General features: G+C 41.0%; 2 protein-coding genes across 2 annotated transcripts in view; both read right to left on the reverse strand.

Moving 5' to 3' along the window:
• RAVER2 (ribonucleoprotein, PTB binding 2) overlaps window positions 1-22,899 on the reverse strand; it is a 144,593-nt gene extending 121,694 nt beyond the window's left edge. The window contains exons 1-2 of the mRNA XM_082357260.1: window positions 22,773-22,899; window positions 22,315-22,436 (exon numbers count right to left, since the gene is read on the reverse strand). Coding sequence (XP_082213386.1) covers window positions 22,315-22,350 — 36 coding nt within the window. The 5' untranslated portion in view covers window positions 22,351-22,436; window positions 22,773-22,899. The remainder of the gene's footprint in view (window positions 1-22,314; window positions 22,437-22,772) is intronic.
• The window catches only part of CACHD1 (cache domain containing 1), a 228,849-nt gene continuing 228,559 nt past the window's right edge, over window positions 22,878-23,167 (reverse strand). The window contains exon 27 of the mRNA XM_082356506.1: window positions 22,878-22,993. Within this exon, the coding sequence (XP_082212632.1) occupies window positions 22,986-22,993 (8 nt within the window). The 3' untranslated portion in view covers window positions 22,878-22,985. The remainder of the gene's footprint in view (window positions 22,994-23,167) is intronic.

Here is a 23,167-nt window from a genome sequence, read left to right on the forward strand (position 1 = left end):
ATCCCTAAGGGCAAAACAGAAGGGCAAGCAATGAGAGTGCCATTTAACATCTATAATCAGAAACAGGCAAGAACAGAAAAACAGGATAAGGGTAGTTGCCCCAATAAAAATTCATGATTCATTACTCAGTTTCTGGACCTGAGACAATTTTCAGACCCAGAACGCAGTGACTGAGAGATGGTTGTGTTTCAAGCAGGAAGAAGCCTGCAAGACCATGACAAGTATTAACTATAAGGATTTCCCCAGTCCCGCCCTAAAGGGACCTACAGCCATATACGTGGATGACTACACCCTTGAAAAAGGAAAACCACATATATTGAGGACTTTGAACATATTTTCAAAGTTGACATTGATACCAGAAAACCTAAAGTGTCCTCAGGATCCCCTGTTAGAGTTGGGACCCAGTAACATAAGCAGTCTGGCTGAAGTCCAGCTTACGGTGGGTCCACTGGGTCCGTGAACTCAGTTGAGGATCATTTCACCCATCTTGGTGAAAAATTAAGGTTCACATTCATGGCAGTTTGACTCACTTAGGAACTTGGCTAGCCGGGTGAGAACCATTATATTGGGGAAAGCCAAAAGAAAGCCTCTGAAAATACCACTTTCCCAAGCCAAGGATAGTGAATCAAAAATAATATTGCATTCCAGAAACGGAGGCAGAGATTAGTACCACTGAGATGGTTAGCTTTATGTGTCAAGTTGGCTGGGCTGTGGTGCCTGGATATTTGGTCAAACATTATTCTAGATATTTCTGTCAGGGTATTTTTGGATAAGATTTCGATTTAAATCAGTAGACTTAAGTAGAGGTGATTGCCCTCCATAATGTGGATGGGCTTCATCCAATCAGTTGAAAACTGATGATAGAACAAAAAGCTCATCTCCCCTGAGCAAGAGGGAAGTATGCCGGTAGACTGCCTTTGGACTTCCTCTGCAACATCTGCTCTTCTTGGTTTGTCAGCTGACTGCCTTTGGACTAGAACTTGGTCTAGTTTTGGTCCTGAGTCTTCAGCCTGCTGAGATCCTCCATCAGATTTTGGATTTCCAAGCCTCCACAATCACATGAGCCAAAGAAATCTCTTTAATTTTTTTTTAAAAATTAATTTAAAAATGTATTTATTAAAATATATTTATTAAAAATAAGTCTATCTCTATCTATCTATCTATCTATCTATCTATCTATCTATCTATCTATCTATCTATCATCTATCATCATCTATCGATATTCTCTTGGTTCTGTTACTCTGGAGAACCCTAATACAATTACCATTAAAGATTTAAAGGCTGCATGGTGGTAGTCCATATCCTATCTCTATTTAATTCACCAGTCTGACACCTACAGAAACCACATGGATCCTGGAGAATGACTACAGATTTCCGTAATCTCAACCAAGTAGTAGCTTCATTGCAGTTGCTGTGCCAGACTTGTTGATGGTAAAGCTGATCGTGAAGCCCTCAATTGTGTCATATGCAGCTATTGATCTGATGATTGCATTCTCTTCTATACCAATCAGTAAAAAAGGATCAGAAATAGTTCACTTTGACATGGAATGGACAACAAGATTCACTTATGGTTTTGCTTCAGGGCTGTGTTAACTCTCCGGACACTGTCATAACATCGTTCAAAGAGTCTATATCATCACATTGATCCAAAGCATTAGTGGTATGATGCTGATCTGGCAGGACAAGCAAAAGTTGGGTTTTGTGCTGGAGGCCTTGGTAAGGTATGTGAGCATCAGAAGGTGGGAGATAAAAAACTCATATAGCTTCAGGCACCTGCCACTTCAGAAAAGTTTTTGAGTTCCTTGACCAGGGGCAAGCCAGGACATCTCCTCTAAAGTATAAGACAAATGCTGCACCTTATATCTCCTGGGGCAAACAAGGAAGCACAACACCTGGTGGATTTCTTTGGGTTCAGGAGGCAATCTGATCTACACCTAATACTGGAAGTGTATTAATTATATTCCAGCCTGTAGACCTCGTGACATGGAAGGCTGTCAGCTTTGAGGAGAAACTGGAGCATAAAGTGTAGCCTGTGTAGCAGCAAGTGTAGCCTGTAGCTCAAACATTCCTACTCCTGGAATTTGAGAGATGAGGTCTGCAGTGGAAACATGTGGACAAACATATGGGAATAGACATGAAGTGTGAAGATTTTTGTATTACAATACTCAGCAGAGAGCATCTACCTTGGAAAAGGCACTGAAGAACCAACTAGTTAAAATTACTTGACTAGTCAATGTTAGCCAGCTTTCATCATTGGCCATCCCAGAAGTGACACAATGGGCACATGAATAAAATTGCTGTGGTATCAAAGATGGTGTCTATGTAGGGGCCCACACAGCATGAATATCTACTTACTAAGGTCAATCTAACTACTGCTGCTTCAGAATATCCAGCCTATCAGCAACAGAGGACAACACTGAGTCCCGATCTGGCATTAGTCCTCAGGGAGACCAACAGCCACTTGGTGTCACTGAGCTCATCTGTTCAGGAAGTGCCAGCAGTTCATCCTTGCAGCAATCGATACCTATTCTAGGTCTGGGTTTGTCTTTTCTGCCTGAAGAGCCTCACTATCCAAGAACGTACACAATGCTTGATTCATGGGCATGAATTTCCACACTGCATAGCATCTGGCCAGGGAAACCACTTCACAGTGAAGGAGCTGCAAGACTGGGCCCTTGACCAGGGAATCCAGTGATCCCTCATCATCATTAAGTAGCCAGCCTGACAGAATGTTGGAACAGCTGACTAAAGCACAGCTGAAGTACAATCTCAAAGGCAATACTCTGCAAGGGTAGGTGACATCATTCAGGATACAGTATATACATTAAATCAGAGACCCCCTATGTGCCACTGGGTCTCCAAATGAAAGAATATACAGGCACAGGAATCCAAGGGTAGAGGCAGTTGTGGTCCACTTATCATTACTCTCTCTGACACTAGAGGACATTTTGCTTCCTATCCCTACAACTCTGACCTCAGAGGGGGTGAGGTTCTCTTCCCCCAAAGGAGCATACTCTTGCCAGGGGGACAGCCATGGTTTGACTTAATTACAGGCAATGGCTGCTGCCTGAGCATTTGGACTCCTTGTATCCAGTAACCAGCAGGCAAGAAGAGAAGTCACCATCTTCACCAGGGTAGCAGACTCAGAACAATCGGAGGTAGTAGGCTGCATTTCAACAAGGTGATCCATTTCGATGCCTGTTGATAAATTTCTTGACCATTAGAACGGTGAATGGATGTGTGTAGCAATGTTGGCCTGAGAAGGTATGATTTCCACAGAATCAGTTCCCTCAGGAATGAAGGTTTGGGTCATACCATCAGATAAGCCACCAGGAACAACAGAGATGAGTTGAGGGTGAGGGGAATTCAGAGGGAGTGGGGAGACTGTGAACACCAGTTCCAGCTGAAACCAGCTACAGCATCTTGGGGTATAGTTTATCCCCCTAATCTCCCTCTTGAAAGTTTCCTTGCAGGAAGAGAGGCTCACAGGAGCCGTGGAAGAGCTCTTCCCCAAACATGTGGAAAAGTGTAGCTGGGAGGCGTGAGGGGTGGGCCAGAGCAGCCGTGCGTGTCCGCCATTCAGATCTCCCTTCCAAACAACCTGCTGTAAGGAGTGTGGTCGGCTGACCATCTCTAGCTGCTGCATTTTGTGAACAGGCACAGCATTCACGCTCAAGCCAGGCTCCCCGCAGGCTGCTCCCAGCTAATGCCTGAGCACAGCGGCACTCCTAGAGCTGAGCCCTTTCTCCCCAGCACATGACTGCTCCGATGGGCAACCTTGACTAGGGCGCTTGCCATCCGCCGTGCTGCGCTGCGGTCTGGGGCTCCTTCTGCAAGACCCTCCTTCCTTTCCTCTGTCCTTCCACAGGGAGCCCACCCCAAGTACTCCTGCTCCCTTCCTCCTTCACAAGCATTTCCCTCAATACATTTCCTTCCCATCTCATTCTATTTTGGGGTCTTGCTTCTTGGAGGACCCAAACTGAGACAAATTGTTCAATTTTGATATGTTTAGAACTCCCTACAAACTTTGATATATGTTCATCCTTCTGTTTTATTCTTCTGCCATCTTGTTTAATTCACTTCAGTTTTATTCCTTTAGTCCCCTGCCCCTGGCACATTTCCATGCTATGTTTGTCAATCTATACTGGAATTTGGCATTCAAACACACTTTTAAGACCCTATCTAATTAGCTCAGTTCTGACAACAGTCTTTATCACTGATTAGTAATGGATTACAGTCCTTGGACAATTATTGCTTTTGAAGCCAAGCTAACAAGTGCTTCACATCGTCAATGCATAAATTATCTGGTCTCATTTAGCAGACAGCTTTAAAAAAAACATATTAAACTTTCCTTCACAGATTCTACATTTCCACCTCCCCTCTGAGCCAACTGAGGTGCGGTTTTCAAGTTAGTTCTCCCCATACCTTCCCAAATATATTGCTGGATCTAAATACCTAGTTTTCTCTAGTCAAAGCCTGGATTTTTATCAGAATCATTAGCATTTGAGCTACCCACTCAAAGGAGTTTTTCTACAACTGCCTCTGTTTTCAGCTAATTTTATATCCCTCCATTTTGCTGTATTCCAGTTCTCTTGCCAGCTCTTCCATTTCTTTTTTGGTTGTAATATTTCATTACCCCTTCTGCTTTTGCACTCAATTGTCCATTTATGGGCAGCATTTTGCTTTTCTTCATCCAGTAAGAGAAACCCAACCTTTGAAGTTGTACGATTCTAGAATAGTTTTCACATGAGCACAGACCTTTTTCCTAATATACTTTTCAGCTGGCGAACTCATTTCTTTCACAGAAAAAGATTCCAAGATAAGGCATGACAAAGAAAACCTCAGTAAAGTAGGTTAGTGCTAATTCCATACATACTGTTGAAGTTTCCCAGGTGCTCATAATTACAGGAACCTACATCTTTGATGCAAATGCATACTTAACGCAACTGTAAAATTTCACTTATGGAATGTCCATTCACAAAGCTCACCCAAGTTTTCACTGAATTGAGTCTAACACAGCACAAGCATATCTATATCTGCCTCATAATGACCACCTTAGAGAGCAGAACGCCTGAAGGAGTTTTAGGAAATCAGCTGTGCTGTATTCTCCTGCCTTCGGGCAGAATTGTACATAAACACCCAGAGAGGAAAAAGCTTCCTGAGAAAGAGTCAACAACCTCACTCTAGCGTTTAACAATGAGCACAGCCAGGAATTTCTTCTTTGAATATACAAATCCCTCTGCTACAGCTTAAATCAATTTTTTTTATAAGTCTGATACAAAGGTTAAAAATTCTTGTGGTTCTTTGTTTTTTTTTTTTATAAATTTATTTATTTATTTATTTATTTATTGGCTGCATTGGGTCTTCGTTGCTGTGCGTGGGCTTTCTCTAGTTGCATTGAGCGGGGGCTACTCTTTGTTGTGGTGCGCTGGCTTCTCATTGCAGTGGCTTCTCTTGTTGTGGAGCACAGGCTCTAGGCGTGCGGGCTTCAGTAGTTGTGGCACATGGGCTCAGTAGTTGTGGCTCGTAGGCTCTAGAGCGCAGGCTCAGTAGTTGTGGCACACAGGCTTTGTTGCTCCGCGGCATGTGGGATCTTCCCGGACCAGGGCTCGAACCCTTGTCCCCTGCATTGGCAGGCGGATTCTTAACCACTGCGCCACCAGGGAAGTCCCCTCTTGTGTTTTTTTTAATACAACGAGTAAACACATTCTCTAAGTTGCAACTGCTTATTTTCATGTTAATGACCATTTTCTATTTTAATCAAAATACAACTCATTCATTCGTTCAATAAATAAATATTTTAAAAATCTCAAACCATCCTTTTAGCAGATTTTTAAAAATCACTTCTACCTTTTGAAAATTACCATGGACTCATGTCTCCTTTGACAGACTCAATACCTTCCAATTACTGTGGTCATTTTTTATGCCAAATTTATCACCTTTTGCCCAGTGACTAATCTCTCCTGTCTGTACTATTGTTAACATTTATTTAGGTATTAACAAAAAAAATCTTCAGTTTTTGTCAACAAGATGTATTTGACTCTTCTTGCTCTTTCCTCCTCTGAGATCTGGTATCAGATACCTTCTGAGGAGCCCTAATTCCCTTACTTAAAAATTTTGTAAGGTGAAAAACTATGGTTAATGTGAACTATGGTTCACATTATATCTTTTTCCTGTGACTAATGAAAGTAGTTTTCACTAAGACCTACCAGATAAATATGAGTTAGCCAGGTGAAGTAGAAGGGCAAGTGCGTTTTAGGAGGCGGGTAGGTGAGGACAAGATCTAAGAAGGCAAGACGACAATTTATCTTATTTCATTATTATTTTTTTAAGATGACAATTAGACAAGAAGTAAAATAATATGTTCAGTTGCCCCCCTTATCCATGGAGGGTACGTTCCAAGACCCCCCAGTGGATGTTGAAACTGTGGATAGAACCAAACCTTTTATATACTGTTTTTTCCTATAAATACATACCTATGATAAAGCTTAATTTCTAAGTTAGGCACAGTAAGAGATTAATGACAATAACTAATAATAAAATAGAACAATTTTAACAATACACTGTAGTAAAAGTTATGTGAATATAGTCTTTCTCTCTCTCTCAAAACATCTTATTGTACAAATTTAATGCCTTTTCCATCTTAACTAAGCTCTTACCAGGCACTGTGGCTGCAACTTTTGCTGTGTGAGGTACAACAGCAAAACTAGCATGAATTTCTTTTTCTACTTCACAATTTCATGGAGAGAAGATTTGCTCCTGTCACAGATCTTAGCAACCTCAGCAAACACTTTTTTTCTTTCCTCATTAAGTCGAGAACTTTCACCTTTCCGCTTAATGGAAGAACTTTATGGCTACTCTTTAGTACATCCAAACAGCCGGCTGTACTACTCTTGTGCTTTTGGGGCCAAGATTAAGTAAAATAAGTGTTACTTGAACATAATCGCTGAGGTCCTGCAAACAGTTGATCTGATACCTGAGATGGCTACTGAAGGATTAACAGGCAGCATCTGCTAGACAAAGGCATGATGCACATCCTAGATGTGATGGAGCAGGATGGCTGGAGATCTCATCCATACTATGCAGAATGGCACACAATTGAAAATTTATGGATTATTTATTTCTGGAAGCTTCCATTTAATATTTTCAGACCATGGGTGACCTAAACTGTGGAAAGTGAAACTGTGGATAAGGGGGGACTACTGCTGATAATGTCAGAGGATGTAAAAGTACTATGGAAACATATCAAAGCAACATCTTACCTGGAAACTGGTGAATGTTGGTAAGAAAAGGCTTTCTGAACAAAGTGACTGTGGGCTTAGGTAGAAGACTCCCTAATGCTTACCAAAATCCACTACTGCTTTCCTACCTGAGTATATGAAAGGCTTTGCTTCCTGGATCCCCTTTAAATAATGTAGGCTGTATAGCTAGTAGAAGCTAATGAAGGGTGAACAAGGGGACCAACAACATTCTAGATAGTAGAACCTCCACCACCTGGGGCCTTGATTGACTATGTAAAACAGAGCATGTCTTTGTCTGCTTTACAACAGGCTCAGTGTGAATAACAAATATGTGTATTTGTTATTGTATGCGTTGAGCCACTAAAATTTGGAGGTTGCTGGTTGCTGTAGCAAACCTAGTCTATTATGATATCTTCCTTACTCCCCTTGGGGAAGCTTGACACTTCTTGGGTTGTCGCCAGCTGTGAAGGCAATGAGGCATCAAGATATCAATTTGCAACCCAAGCTTACTAACACCATACACAAAAATAAACTCAAAATGGATTAAAGGCCTAAATGTAAGGCCAGACACTGTGAAACTCTTAGAGGAAAACATAGGCAGAACACTCTATGACATAAACCACAGCAAGATCCTTTTTGACCCACCTCCTAGAGAAATGGAAATAAAAACAAAAATAAACAAATGGGACCTAATGAAACTTAAAAGCTTTTGTACTGCAAAGGAAACCATAAACAAGACAAAAAGACAACCCTCAGAATGGGAGAAAATATTTGCAAATGAAGCAACTGACAAAGGATTAATCTCCAAAATATACAAGCAGCTTGTGCAGCTCAGTATCAAAATAAACAAACAACCCAATCCAAAAATGGGCAGAAGACCTAAATAGACATTTCTCCAAAGAAGACATACAGGAGGCCAACAAACACATGAAAAGATGCTCAACAACACTAATCATTAGAGAAATGCAAATCAAAACTACAATGAGGTATCACCTCACACTGGTCAGAATGGCCATCATCAAAAAATCTAGAAACAATAAATGCTAGAGAGGGTATGGAGAAAAGGGAACCCTCTTGCACTGTTGGTGGGAATGTAAATTGATACAGCCACTATGGAGAACAGTATGGAGATTCCTTAAAAAACTAAAAATAGAACTACCATATGACCCAGCAATCCCACTAGTGGGCATATACCCTGAGAAAACCATAATTCAAAAAGATACATGTACCACAATGTTCATTGCAGCACTATTTACAATAGCCAGGACATGGAAACAACCTAAATGTCCATCGACAGACGAATGGATAAAGAAGATGTGGCACATATATACAATGGAATATTATTTAGCCATAAAAAGGAACGAAATTGAGTTATTTGTAGTGAGGTGGATGGACCTAGAGTCTGTCATGCAGAGTGAGGTAAGTCAGAAAGAGAAAAACAAATACTATATACTAACACATACATATGGAATCTAGAAAAATGGTTCTGATGAACCTATTGGTAAGGCAGGAATAAAGATGCAGATGTTGGGAACAGACTTGAGGACACGGCGGGGAAAGGGAGGCTGGGATGAAGTGAGAGAGTAACACTGACATATAAACACTACTAAATGTAAAATAGATAGCTAGTGGGAAGCTGCTGCATAGCACAGGGAGATCAGCTCAGTGCTTTGTGACCACATAGAGGGGTGCGATAGGGAGGGTAGGAGGGAGGCTCACGAGGGAGGGGATATGGGGATATATATATATATATGGATATATATATATATATGTATACATATATCTGATTCACTTTGTTATAAAGCAGAAACTAACACAACATTGTAAAGCAATTATACTCCAATAAAGATGTACAAAAAAAAAGTAGGGTGGAAGATGAGAAAAAAAAAAAACTAATGGGGAAATGAATGTTAATAAATACCTGCTATGTTTTGAGAAAAAAAAAAGCTATCAGGATAGTAAGCTTTTCTGCCTTCTAATCCAAGGTTCCTTCTAGGAAGTGATGCTACCAGGCAGAACAGTAGATTTGAAAAGACCTAGTCTGTTTACACTAGATATGATCAAATCTGTGGGAGATATAACAGGTCTTCAATCCCTAGAAATTCTGGAGATAACGCCACCCTAATTATAGGTTATTTCACTTGCATGTGGTTCTTCTCACTAAGCTACCATTAATTAATATGGGATGGGCTTCCCTGGTGGCACAGTAGTTGAGAGTCTGCCTGCCAATGCAGGGGACACGGGTTCGATCCCTGGTCCGGGAGGATCCCACATGCCGCGGAGCAACTAAGCTACAACTACTGAGCCTGCGCTCTGGAGCCCGCAAGCCACAACTACTGAGCCCATGTGCCGCAACTACTGAGCCCGTGTGCCTGGGGCCCGTGCTCTGCAACAAGAGAAGCCACCGCAATGAAGAGTGGCCCCCGCTTGCCGCAGCTGGAGGGAGCCTGTGTGCAGCGGCCAAGACCCAATGCAGCCAAAAAGACAAAAAAAAAAAAAAAAAAAAAAAAAAATATGGGAGGGGTGAGGGGAATACAAGGCCTGTAACAGAGGTAACTGGGAATTGTTCCTATGCAACTGAGCCTGAGCAGGACCTCCTGCTCCATGCTGTCAAATTCCTACTTTGAGTTTATCTCAATTATGTGATTGCAAAAATGTAAACAATTTATAGTCTATTTATCTTGTATCTTTTCTTATTGGCCCAACAAATTCTCCTAAACCCACTAAATTAATATGTTGTATTTCTCTTAATATAACACACACATAATATGCAGAAAAGTTCCAAGTGTACTTAACTACCTAATTACAGCTTTCGAAATCCTTTGTTGAAGACTGTTATAGGTAATTGTGTTCAATACTACCTTCTTCCCATTAGAAAGTAAACTCCATGAGGACAAGGACTCTGTCTGTTTTGTGCTCTGCTTCTATCCCCAGAACTTAGAAAAGGTCCTGGTGCACAATAGGCATGCAATACGTATTTGCTGGACAAATAATTCATTTTACAAGGATCACCTGTAGTTGCAATGAAAATAATAGATTGGAATTCAGTGAGACTAGAAGCAGAGAGTCCAGATGGAGACCACTGCAGTTCTTCCTATGAGAGATGGAAGATGATTCAGACAAATGTAGTTACAGGGGCGATGGAGAGAAGTGAACAGGTTTGAGCAGAGGAGAAGGAGGCAGAGCAGAAAGGACTTGGTGATTGATGGGATGTTAGGCGATTTGAAGGGGCAAAAGTTAAGAGTTCCACCTTGGGCACTGAAATCAGAAAGGGATCACTGAGGAGAAGTGGTTTAAGAGGGCACAAGGTGGATGTTAATGAGTCCAGTTGGTATGCATTCCCAAGATCTATTCGAGTGCCAGTGCCCAGCAAGAAATCGTGTCTATCAATTCTGTAACTCAGGAGAGTGGTCTGTGCCTGAAAAACAGGTTTGGGAAAAAGCATAGCCATGTAAATTTTCAGCCATGTAAATATATGAAAGTAGTGTGTGAGAAGGGGGCCTAAGATAAAACACTGAAGATTATCCACATTGAAGATTTTTTTTGAGGAATCAGAACTTGTTTATTGAATTGGTTGAACTTGGTAGGATATACTCAGAAAATAGCTTCATTCTTCTTCCATCAATGTCTTCAAACCATTTCACCGTGGACAATATTTTGAGCATATTCCATTAATTTTTTTCAACTTCTCTGTACTCAAATAGTCCTATTTTCATATACTAAAATGTCCAGACCAATTTAAATAAAAACTCCCATCTAAAAGCTTCCATCCAGAGAAACTGCCTGGTGGTCCAGTGGTCAGGACTTGGTGATTTCACTGCCATGGCCCAGGTTTGATCCCTGGTCAGGGAAATAATATCTCCCAAGCCGCAAGGCGCGGCCAGAAAAAAAAAAAGCTTCCATCCAATTAGGAATTTGGGATTAATGTATACACACTACTATATATAAAATAGATAACCAAAAACACCTACTGTATAGCACAGGGAACTATACTTAGTACCTTGTAATAACTTATAATGGAAAATAATCTGAAAAAAATAATGTATATCTCTCTGAATCACTTTGCTGTACACCTGAACCTAACACAACATTGTAAATCAACTACACTTCAATTAGCTCCCCCTGTCCCCCCAAAAAAGATAAAAGCTTCATACAGTCCAAGCTTTCTTCCTCTAGCTCCAGCCTGACAGTTTCCTAGTCATGAAGTAGAGAAAGGGTGTGGTCTATTCTTTCACTCTTTTTGCACCATACTTCCCCCATCCCCTCTCCGGCTCTTAGTTCCTTCCAGGTTAATGTAGGAAGGTGGGATAAAAGAAAACATAACAAAAGTATTTCTTTTGTAGTTGTCTGTCAACTGCCCTTTCCCATGACAGATGTTAAAATGGCCTTCCTCCCGTGGGGACTTTGTAAGCTCTCTAAAGACACTTATCCCTCATCTTCCCCCAAACACCTGGGAATATCTACAGTGTGTTCTTCCTTAACTCAGAAAATCCATTATCCAAATGACCTCTCACAACTCCCCTCAACTGCCATCTTTTTTTCTGCTGGGTAACCAAGTCCCACACAGCCCCCTTCCTGAGTTGGATTCTTGCAAGTTTATGCCGCTTTCCTGTATTAGTCAAGATAGGCCAGGTTATGCTACAACAGCCCCTAAATCAGTAGAAATTTACTCTCACTCATCTAGGTGTCCACTGTGGGTTAGCAGGGGTCTCTATTTATTGTAGTCATGCAGGAACCCAGGCAGATAGAGTCCCCCTCTTGACTCACGCTTCTGTGATCACCACGTCAGGTGGAAAAAAACATGGCAAACCCTGTGCTGACTCTTCAAGCTTCTACCCAGAAGTGACACATATCTTCTGCTCACATTTCATGGGCTAAAGCTAGGTATCTATCCAACTCTAACTTGAAGGAGAGTGAGGAAGTATCATCCACATGCCCTGATAAAGAGAAGAATTGGAAAATTTTCAAACAGCCCTAATGACTGACACATCCCCATTTGGTCCAGTTGGCTTGAGGAAATATTCCAAACCCCGGTAACGTGGGCTGCCCCCACTATCTCTCTCCATCCTCCCTGCCCCTTCCGCTGACAGAGCCTTTCCGGGCAGTTTCTGTCTTTATCACATAGACTTTTAAACTCTTTGAAGCCCATGTCAGGCTCTCCATAAGACTGGGCTTGGCTCTAGTATGATCCTAGAAGTAAAACAAGAAGTTTTTGCATTTCAGCGGGGAGTAAGAGGCCAGTGTTCATTTCTGGAAAGCACTCAGCCTAAATTTCTCTGAGAGTTCACTTACTGCCTCTCTCACTTGGCTTGAGATGAGGTAGCCTGCCCCTTACCCCTCTATGGAAGGAGAGAAAAAGTGCTGCTGCACTCCCAATTCGGCCAGCTACTCTCTTCCAAAAAATCCTCTTCCTCTAGCGATTCTCTAGCTGAGCTGAGCACAGGATAAGATCTGTCCACTCTTAGCAAGTTATAATATCAATACTTCTGTTCTGAATTTGGAGGTACATGTTGTTTGTTTCTAGCCTTGGGTTTCAGCTTAAATTTGAGACACCAGGGCAAGTCCCATTTAGCATTTTATTCCATCTGTAAGTGTACTGGAGACAAACTACAAAAGAGGTGGGAAGAAAACCAGGAGAATATATGGTCTTGAGAGCCAAGGAGTATTTGAAAAAGAAAGAAGTATTGTGGAATGTAAAAAAATGATACAAATGAACTTATTTACAAAACAGAAACAGACTCACAGACTTCGGAAACAAACTTACGGTTACCAAAGGGGAAAGGTGTGGGGGAGGGATGAATCAGGAGTTTGGGATTAACAGATATATACCACTGTATGTAAAATAGATAATCAACAAGGACCTACTGTATAGGACAGGGAACTCTACTCAGTATTCTGTAATAACCCATACAGGAAAAGAATCTGAAAAAGAATGGATATGTGTATATGTATAACTGAATCACTTTGCTGTACATCTGAAACTAACACAACATTGTAAATCAATATAATCCAATATAAATCCAATATAATAATATAATCCAATATAATCCAATATAATAATCCAATATAAAATATAATCCAATATAATCTAATATAAATAATCCAATAATCCAATATAAATATAAAATTTATAATAATAATCCAATATAAAATAAAATTAAATAAAAAAGAAGAAAGAAGTGTTCAACTGTTTTTGAATCTGTTGAGAGACCAAGAAAAATAAGGCCATAAAATTGTCCACTGGATTTTGGGGAAAGTGTGATGAGCTCTCCAAGGATGGTTTGAGCAGAAGCGTGGGGAAGGAGTCACGGAACGGCGCTGAGAGTGCGAGGGAGGTGAGGAGGCGGAGACAGCCATCACAGCAAGCACACGTCAGACTTGTGGCTGTGAAGGGCAGAGAGGAGGAAGGTGGTGCTCGAGGGAAACATGGGGTTAAGAGGAAGGATCATTTTTCTTTAAATGAGAGACTTGATCATGTTTAAGTGCTAATAAAAAAGGAACTCATTGAGAATGAGAGACTAAGTGTCTGATGAAAAGGTTTTCAATCAGTACATTTTCATTTCTGAAAGAAAACGAAGCCACATAATAGGTGTTTAATTCCCTGAAAAGATACTGGTAGGGAGTGGGATACTCGTCACTGGATTGGTGGTGGTCGTGGAGAACAAAAAGAAGAATTGGAACACCGTCTCCGATGAATGCTAATGGTGCTTTTGTGAACCTTTTGATTTCTACACATTTTAAATTATTTAACTTGGGATGATTTTTTTAAAGCAACTTCCTGCGGTATGTGTAAAAAAGATGTGTTCCCACAACTCCATTTCAAACTTGTTTCCAAATTTAGTTGTGTGGATTGCTAAGTTTGATCTCAAGATGTTCATAGATCATAATTAAAAACCAGGCCATTGTTTTCATCTCAGCTCCCCAACTTCCCTCCACTGCCACCATCTAATACTGTGCCTAGAAACAGTAGGAGGAATGTATGAAAGAACAAAGTAGTATTGTATGTGCAGCAGATAATAGAGAATGTCTCACTCAACTCCATTCCAACCCCCTTGTCAAGTGCTTTACTGAGCATTCGAGGCTGGAAAGCTCAAAGCTACAGGTTTTAGACTTCCTTAGAGCTCATTTTCCATATATGACCTCACTTCCACCAAGTAGATACAGCGAAGTAAAAACTGGAAGATGGAAGTGACCACTGTGAGATGGAAAGCACGCATCTGCCAGTTCTCTCTGGAGGCTTTTGACTTTCCTGCAGCAGTGGTAGCTGAGGTTCTAGTATCTGGTCCTTAACTGTGAGGGTATTTGGAAGTTAATGATGCACCTTAAAAGCCTAGCAGAGTGTTTCAGAAACAGGGTGGCTAAGGCAGTGTGGTCCTAGGGTTAGCTGCCATGGCTGCAGCTTCCCAGTCATGTCAGAGGCAGCAGCACCCTTAATTTGTCTGTTCTGCAGTCTTGTTCTGAGAGTCATTTGTGGAAGCTCAAACTAGAGCCCCTCCTCCACATCCTTCCAATGATTGGGTTCTGGAAAGTGGTTGCTCCAATAGCTTGGAATGATGATGCCACAGAATGGAATCCCCAGTCAACCCATGATGTTCACGTACCATGAGTGAGAAATAAACCTTGGTTGTTTTATAAAAATGAGGTTTGGGGGCTGTTGGTTACTGCAGGACATCCCAGGCCATCCTGTGGATCCAGTAAGTCATCTCTTTTTCCTTAAACTGTGTTGAGTGAATCTTATGGTCTGTGATTGAGCCCCGAGCAATTATTTCCAGGAATATGACACTGACATACAGCTTAAAAGCTAAACACTGTTCAGCTTATGAGATCATTGTTGCTCCTCAAATGAGGGGAGGCATCTTCTGCTTCTTTTATTTCTCCATAGCGTATGAAGCCTAGCAGTAGAACCACCACATTGCACACCCCCAGGGGGCACTATTCACACTGCAGTGGTACCCTGAGGAGACTACACTGTGAACGATACACCTAGATTTTGGCAATACCGGGCCCAGCCAAGTGCTAGAAGCACAGCAGGAAATTGATCTTATTTGGTTTGTCTCATAAGAAGGAGGTTAGGAAGGAAACAGAACCAATAAGTATAACATAATGTTTCACTAAATTATTCACTAAGTTAATATAGTTATAATGACAATAAGACCCTGAGACGAAGGGCTGAATCTCTTTGGAACCATCCAAATATTTATTAAAATGCTCAATATAATTCTGATTTTTTAGTCTGAGTTTCTCTCAAATCTATCATACAAGAGAAGACAGATGGTGTACTTGCTAGGATTAGGTCCAGCTATCTGTAGCAGAAAAATCCCAAATAGCATTGACTTATGCAAGAGATAGGTGTTTTTCTCTGTTACACAGAAGTTCAATAGGAGACAGTCCAGGGTAGAGCAGCTTTAGGAAGTTGTCAGGGATCCAGGCTCTTACCCTCAACATGTGTCACTACGTTATAGTCCAAAGTGGCTGCTCAATTCATCATGTCTACATTCAAAGAAGCAAGAAGGAGAAAGGGGGAAGACAAGTAAGTTCCTTCCCTTTAAGGGTTCACACTGCACTTCTAATTACATCTTATTGGACAGAACTTAGTCACATGATCATACTCTTAGCTGTGAGGTTACGAATGGAGTCTTTATTATGCACACCTCTGTATCTAACTAGAAATTAAGGTTTATATTACTAAGAAAGGAAGAACAGATTTGGGGAATATTTAGCAATCTATAGCATAGATGTTTAGTGTAGTGGGTTGCATAGTGCCCCTCCAAAGTTTATGTCCACACTGAACCTCAGAATTATAATTGCAGATATAATTAGTTAAGAACCTCAGGATGAAAGCATGACTGGTATTCTTACTGGTAAAGGAAAGGACATAGAGGAAAAAGGCCATGTGAAGATGGAAGCAGAGACTGGAGTGATGCCGCCACAAGCCAAGGAGCACCAGGAACCACCAGAGGCTGGAAAAGTCAAGGAAGGATCCTTCCCTAGAGTTTGCAGAGGGTGGATGGCTCTACCACCACCTTAAATTCAGACTCCTGGCCTCCAGAACTGTGGAAGAATACATTTCTGTTGTTTCAAGACACGGAGTTTGGGGTAATTTGTTACAGCAGCCCTAGGAAATGAATACAGTTAAATTCTGTGTATAACTGTTACTGAAATTGAGGGCTAACACAGCATAGCTATAATAGTCATGTTACTATATCATTTTGGTTACAATTCCTATAGTAATCCAGAGGCAGGTTAGCTTTTGATTTGGTAGGGTACCCCTGGTTCAGAATCTGTTCTCTCACTATTCTCATCATAGAACCATGATTTTCAGCTCTGCACAAAAGAAAATGGAGATATAATATAGGCAATTTACATTTATTTAGCACGTTCTGTGTAGCAAGCACCTAACATACATTTTCTCACCTAATCCTTACAACTATCCTACGGTATGGTTAGTATTATACCCATTTAACAGATTAGGACACAGGATGATAGAGGTTAAATGTCTGGCATACTTGTCATTAAGGGCAGAATCAATGCTTATACACAGGTCTGTCTGACTCTCAAATACAGGCTCCTTCCCAAAGGGGTGATTAGGCTGGGGAAAACTGACTCACCTACCTAACAGGACACTTTGTGCCAAAGGCCAATTAACTCGCAGAGGGGATAAAGCTTTCCAGTGACTATGTGTTCACTTCCAGGCACGATTTCCCATGTCAAAGCAATTCAACTCAAATAAACTCAACAAATCTTGGGTGCTGGGCACTGAAGGGGATGTAATGATAGGTAAGACAATCCTTCTCCTCAAGTTGCTTACCACCTTAGCGGTGGCTAGGGACTGGAGTCTATAATGGGATGATATGAGTGTCTTTGAACACTGGCTCTTATTCACGGTTATACATTAGAATCAGTTGGACATGCTTTTAGAAATCCAGATTCCTAGGCTCCACCCTAGCCTATGGAATCAGAATATTTGAGAGTGGGCCCCAGGACTCTGCATTTTTAAAAAACTCTCTGGGTGATTCTTATCTAGCCAGCCCAACTCCCATTTTAGGAATATTTTCCTTATATCATACCTTAAATGTTGGTGATTTAAAACACTAGCTATATATGATGATATAATTTTTCTTAGTATTAATTGTACATTACTTATATATCTGAGGAGCTTTAATACCAGAACACTATTTTGATAATTCCTAAATATCAATACATTTATAGGGCCTCTCTCAAGAAGGAACAGCATTTTTTATTCCTCTGAGAAATATGAAAATAGATTACAAAGAGGCCATAAAAACTTATTTACATGCCATCAAAACCATCCAGCAATAGCCTAGCTCTATGATATCTAGATATTTCACATGGACCAAGTATTGAGGTAATGGAGTTTTTCACTCTCAAGCAGCTCATGGTGAGTTTGGAGAGGCAGAAAAATAGGTACATCAACTGCTATCATAGTTGGATTCGCCACAGCTAAAGGAGTTCGAATCACACTATAAATGTATTTAGGAAGTTATAACTAGAATTGAAATTCTTCCCTATTACAATAATACCTATTTACAATGTATCTTAACTTTCACTTGAATCGTGTGTAACCTCTTCACTCCCCAGGAAGTTAGGTTAGTTTTCTTTAAAATTCTTTCCACTTAGCAGTGAATGGAATGCTCTAAAGATGCACTCTATTTAATAGGTACGACAGCTGCCAAACAGGGCTACTGGCAAACTTATTTAAATTTTTAATCATCACGGCAGATGAACACAGAAGGAAAGAACTATATAAATCCTCCCACTAGTGTAGCTATAAAAATATCCAAACAGTACTGGAAAGACCAGTTTCCATTTTGTGGAAATAAGTTTTGCTGGGTACATTGTACCACTTTTTTCTCATAGTCAAAAAATGGTTCTAAGTCATATGTGTTCAATTATATTACAGGATATATATTCAATTTACTATTACTATTAACACAAATATCAGCTTTCCCTTAAAAATCATTTTCCCATTAATGCAAAAAGTATTAAACAAAAGCAAGAATTTGATTTGGGAAAATTATTTACTGAATGAAATAAATGAACAATAGAGAAGTGTGGGGAAAAATAGTTTTTTTCCTCTACTGAGAAAAAAGCAGTGTTAGAATATTGAAATAAATCTTTAGTAACTTGATCTTTTAAAATTCCATGAATGAAAAAATTCTGATTAATTTTTTAATATTTGGGGGACGATGCCAAGAGGATGTCATTTCCTTCAGCAAATATTATTCATGCTACATCCAGCACCTGGAATCATGTAGGGGCTTTATTCCCTGAATACATGTGCGTCTGAGAGGTGTATAGAAAGTAGTCACAAAGACCACAGACTCTGGTTCTAGATTGTTTGGGTTTAAATGCTAGTTCTGCCTTGCAGAGGCTGTGTGACACTGGACATCACCCTTAACCTCTCTGTGCCTCAGCTTCCTCCTCTGTGATGAGGTCAATGATAGCACCCACCCCATAGGCTTATTAAGAGAATTAAATAATCTGCTACATGTGATGCCCTTAGAACAGTGTCTGGCCCACAGTGAGCACTTAGCTGTTATTATTATCCTAACTTATTTGAGGGTTATTATCTCTTTTCTAGTGTACCAGAATCACAGGGGTCAACAGGTAATTGATGGGCTGCTAAGGGGCCTGTATAAAATGCACCCTGTAGTAATAGGATAATTCAACCATAAATATTAACTATAAGCTGGCACTATCCTAGGCATACAGAATATGTCGGTGACCAAAAATAAAAACCTCTGCCCTTGTGGAGCTTACATTCTAGTAAGGGCAGATAGAAAATACATAATAAACAATAAGTAAATTGTATCATATGTTAGAAGATAATAAATATTTGATGAAAAAAGAGAGCAGGATACAGGGAATTTAGAGTTCAGGTGGAGGGGACTAGCTGCACTTAGAAGGTGACATTTGAGCAAAGACATGAAAGGGATAAGAGGAGTCGACATTGCCGGGACCAGCAGTGCCAAGACCCTAAGACAGAGCACCGTGCATGCCTGGCGTGTTCAAGCAACTGCAAGGCCAGCACGCTGGAGTAGAGCGAGTGAGATGGGGAGAAACGGCTGTGAATGACATCAAAGACTTAACTGGGAGTAGGGTGGGGGTTTGTGAGCAGGGAAGCAGATTGCGTGGGACCACACAGACCACTGCAGACTCTGACTTTCACTGACTGTGATGGGAGCTACTGCAGGGTTTGAAGCTGAGAAGTGCCATCATCTGAGCTAAGTTTTACATACTCTGGCTGCTGTGTGGAAGCAATAGGGGATCAAGGAGGAAACAGGGACAACGGGGACTAGTTTCTTCAAGTAATCCAGAGAGGAAATGATGATGACTGTGACCAGAGAGCAGCAGGACTGATGAGAAGTGATCAGATCTGGATATATTCTGAAAATAGACCCAAGAGAGTGTCTTGATGGATTGGATGGAATGTGAAAGAAACAGGGAAATGAAGGGTGACTCCCAGATTTTTGGCCTGAAGCACTAGAAGAATGGAGTGGTCATCAATGGCCAGGGGGAAAGGCTTCACGGGGCCTAGGTTTCAGGTTAGGGATGATTAGAAGCTCTGCATAATTAGTTCGTAGTTTTGGTGGGGCAAGATTTTTTTTTTTTGGCTGTGTCGCATGGCATGAGGAATCTTAGTTCTCAACCTGGGATCAACCCCGTGTCCCTTGCGTTGGAAGCACAGCGTCTTAACCACTGGACAGCCAGGGGAGTCCCGTGGGGCAAGATTTGGCACCAATATTTCACTTCAAGAGAAAGACATATGTTTCATGCTATTAAAAATCCACTATTATTGAATTACTGACAAAGTGTCCATAAACATACTAAATTAACCCATAGGTACTTTACTGAAAAAAATTGTTAAAGAAAAAATATGATTGTTATGGGAAAGTGACATTTTTATTACTTCTGAAAATGAAAAAAAGTTTTTTTTTAAAAGTCCTCCCTGATTACGAATATAATGCATATTCACTGAAAAAAATGTTGAAAATACAGTAAATTAGAGGGAAGTAACCTGTAGTTTTACCACCCAGGGGAAAATAATGTTAACAATCTTGTATGTCTTTCCTCTCTTTCTCATAAATTCATATATATGCCTATCCATATATCCATATCTATATCTACACACATATTACAATGATGTGTCATATTTAGATATAATTTTGTATATTGCTTTGTTCCCATGGAAATAAATATTTTTCTATATTCTGTGAGCTCTAAACATTTTTAATGGCTTCTTACTATCTCTTCACATCGATAAGCATAATTTCCTTCTATTGATGATTTTCAATAATTTCATCACGAATGAAGATTCTTCTCCCTAGGGCCGAGTTCTTGGTCATCTCTTCCCCATCTCCAGTCACTCTCAACCAGTCTTGTAACCGTAAACATCTATATGCTGACAACTCCCCAATTTACATCCTCCACATGGACCTCGCTCTCCTCTCCAGACTTGAACCCCCAGTTGTCTCTTCATCCCAATCTGTTTCATCTTGGTTGCTGGCAAGTCCATCCTTCCAGTTGCTCAGCCAAAACCTTGAGATCACACTTGACTCTTCCCTTTCAAACTGCACATCCACTTTGCCAGGAAATTCTCTTGACTTGACCTTCAAAATACATCCAGGGCTTCCCTGGTGGCGCAGTGGTTGAGAGTCTGCCTGCCAGTGCAGGGGACACCTGTTCGAGCCCTGGTCTGGGAAGATCCCACGTGCTGCGGAGCAACTGGACCCGTGAGCCACAACTACTGAGCCTGCGCGTCTGGAGCCTGTGCTCCGCAACAAGAGAGGCCGCGATAGTGAGAGGCCCACGCACCGCGATGAAGAATGGCCCCCGCTCGCCGCAACTAGAGAAAGCCCTCGCACAGAAACGCAGACCCAATGCAGCCAAAAATAATAAATAAATAAATAAATAAAAATTAAAAAAAAAAAACCATCCAAACTCTGATCACTTCTCACCATCTTCACTGCTACCAGTGCAGTCTGAATGCCCATCATCTCTCGCCTGAATTATTACCGTAGTTGTCCCAGTGGGCTCCCTTCTTCCTCCCCGGCACTCTGTTGTATATTCTCAACATGGGACCCAGGGTTATCGTTTAAAAACCTAAGATCATGTCACACCAAACCCTCTGATGACTCTCCATCTCACTCAGAGTAAAAGCCTAAGTCCTTAAAATGGGGCATAAGGCCTGACACGATCTGCCGTTCCCCCACCTCCTACTTCCTGCTTTTCTATCCTTGTCACTCCTCCAACCTGGTCAGTCTTCCCCCCTCATTCACTTTGCTCCAGCCACAGTGTTCTAGCCTTGCTGTTTCTTGAACAGCCACACCTGACCCCATCTTAGGGCCTTTCATTGGCTGTATCCTCAGATACCTGCATGACCCTCATCTCTTTCAAGTCTCTGATCAAATCTCACCTCCTCAACTGAGGCCCACCCTAATCATCACATTCTTGAAATTTTTTTCCCTTAGCACTCAACATGTTTTTATAGCTACCTATTTTATGGTTAATTTTTTTTTTCTCCCTTCCTCACTAGAATACAAGGTCCACAGAACTGAGATCTTTGTTTCGTTCACTATTGTATCCAAGTACCTGGCACAGTGCCTGGCACATAGTGTGTTCAACAAATACACATTGATTGAATGAATGCCAGTCTCTCTATTTTGTATGGCATTTTTATCGGAGATATTTTCCAGTTTTTCATTCAAAATATTTTTAGTAGTGTATGTACTAATATTTCTTTTGTCAGTATTTATTCTGATACTGTTTTTTTTTTTTCTTTTAGTTTTGGTTATTCCATGACAATATGCGAGTTACTGCTTTAAAACGCACCAGGGATTTTGTTTTTATTTAGATATGGTGAGGCCAGCAGATCAAGATATGGCTACCAATTCAGAGACAGTTGGATGGTTGTTAACTAAACTTACTGTGGAAATCATTTTGCAGTCTGTGCATATATCAAATCATCATGTTGTACACCTAAAGCTAATACAATGTTATGTGTCAGTTACATCTCAATAAGACTGGGGAAGAAAAAGATACAGTTACTTACAGTTCCCAAGAAAAGGGGCGTGACATGCCATGCCATGCTAGGCCACTTGGGGAAACACCAGGGTCGGTCAGGAGGCAGAAGGGATATGGGGAAGATACAGCCATGAGTGTTTATCGTGGTTTCTGTGGGAAATGCAAGACAAGGCAGGGTAAGCAGATTTAGGATTAGCTAGTTTGAATAATTTCAGTGGGCTCTGGGCTGTAGAGGTGGTCCCTAGTTGTCCCTGGTTCTGGGATGATTTAGAACAGGGGGACAGTATCCTGGACTGCAGGAGCCTGATAAAACAAGGTAGGTGGAGGCATGGACTCAGGATTGGTTGGTTTGCATATTTAAAGACAAGCTTGCACTCTCTAGAAATCAGCTAACCCTGAGAGAGGCAGTCCCTCCCCTGGTCCCCAAGATGTCAAAGCACCATAAAATACAGAAAATAAAAAAATATGATTAATACAGGTACATACATGTATGTAAAACTATAACTCAAGGCGCTTTCTGTTTCATTCAGGCCTTCTAGTATGCTCTTTCCTTGCCTGGAACTCCTTCCCTTTCCTTGTTCGCATGACTATTATTCATCCTTCAGATCCCAACTTGAAGGTCATTTATCAGGTTGCCATGTGAGAGCAGAGCTTGTCCTTTTCATTCATCACCGTATCCCCAGTTCTCAGCCTGCATCTTCATGATTCTACAGAGGAAATTTAACACAGATATTAACCCTCAACTCATAAGGCTTTGTTTGAGTGAAAATTACAGGTCTATTTCCCAAAGAGTCAAAGCTGATGCATTTAAAATATTTGGATACCTGTGATTCACAGTTTACTTTTTCTTGCTACTGGCCCTACCATCGTCTTCCTTTAGG

Source organism: Balaenoptera borealis, assembly GCF_965194805.1.
Source record: "Balaenoptera borealis genome assembly, chromosome: 1".
Taxonomy (NCBI): Eukaryota; Metazoa; Chordata; class Mammalia; order Artiodactyla; family Balaenopteridae; genus Balaenoptera; species Balaenoptera borealis.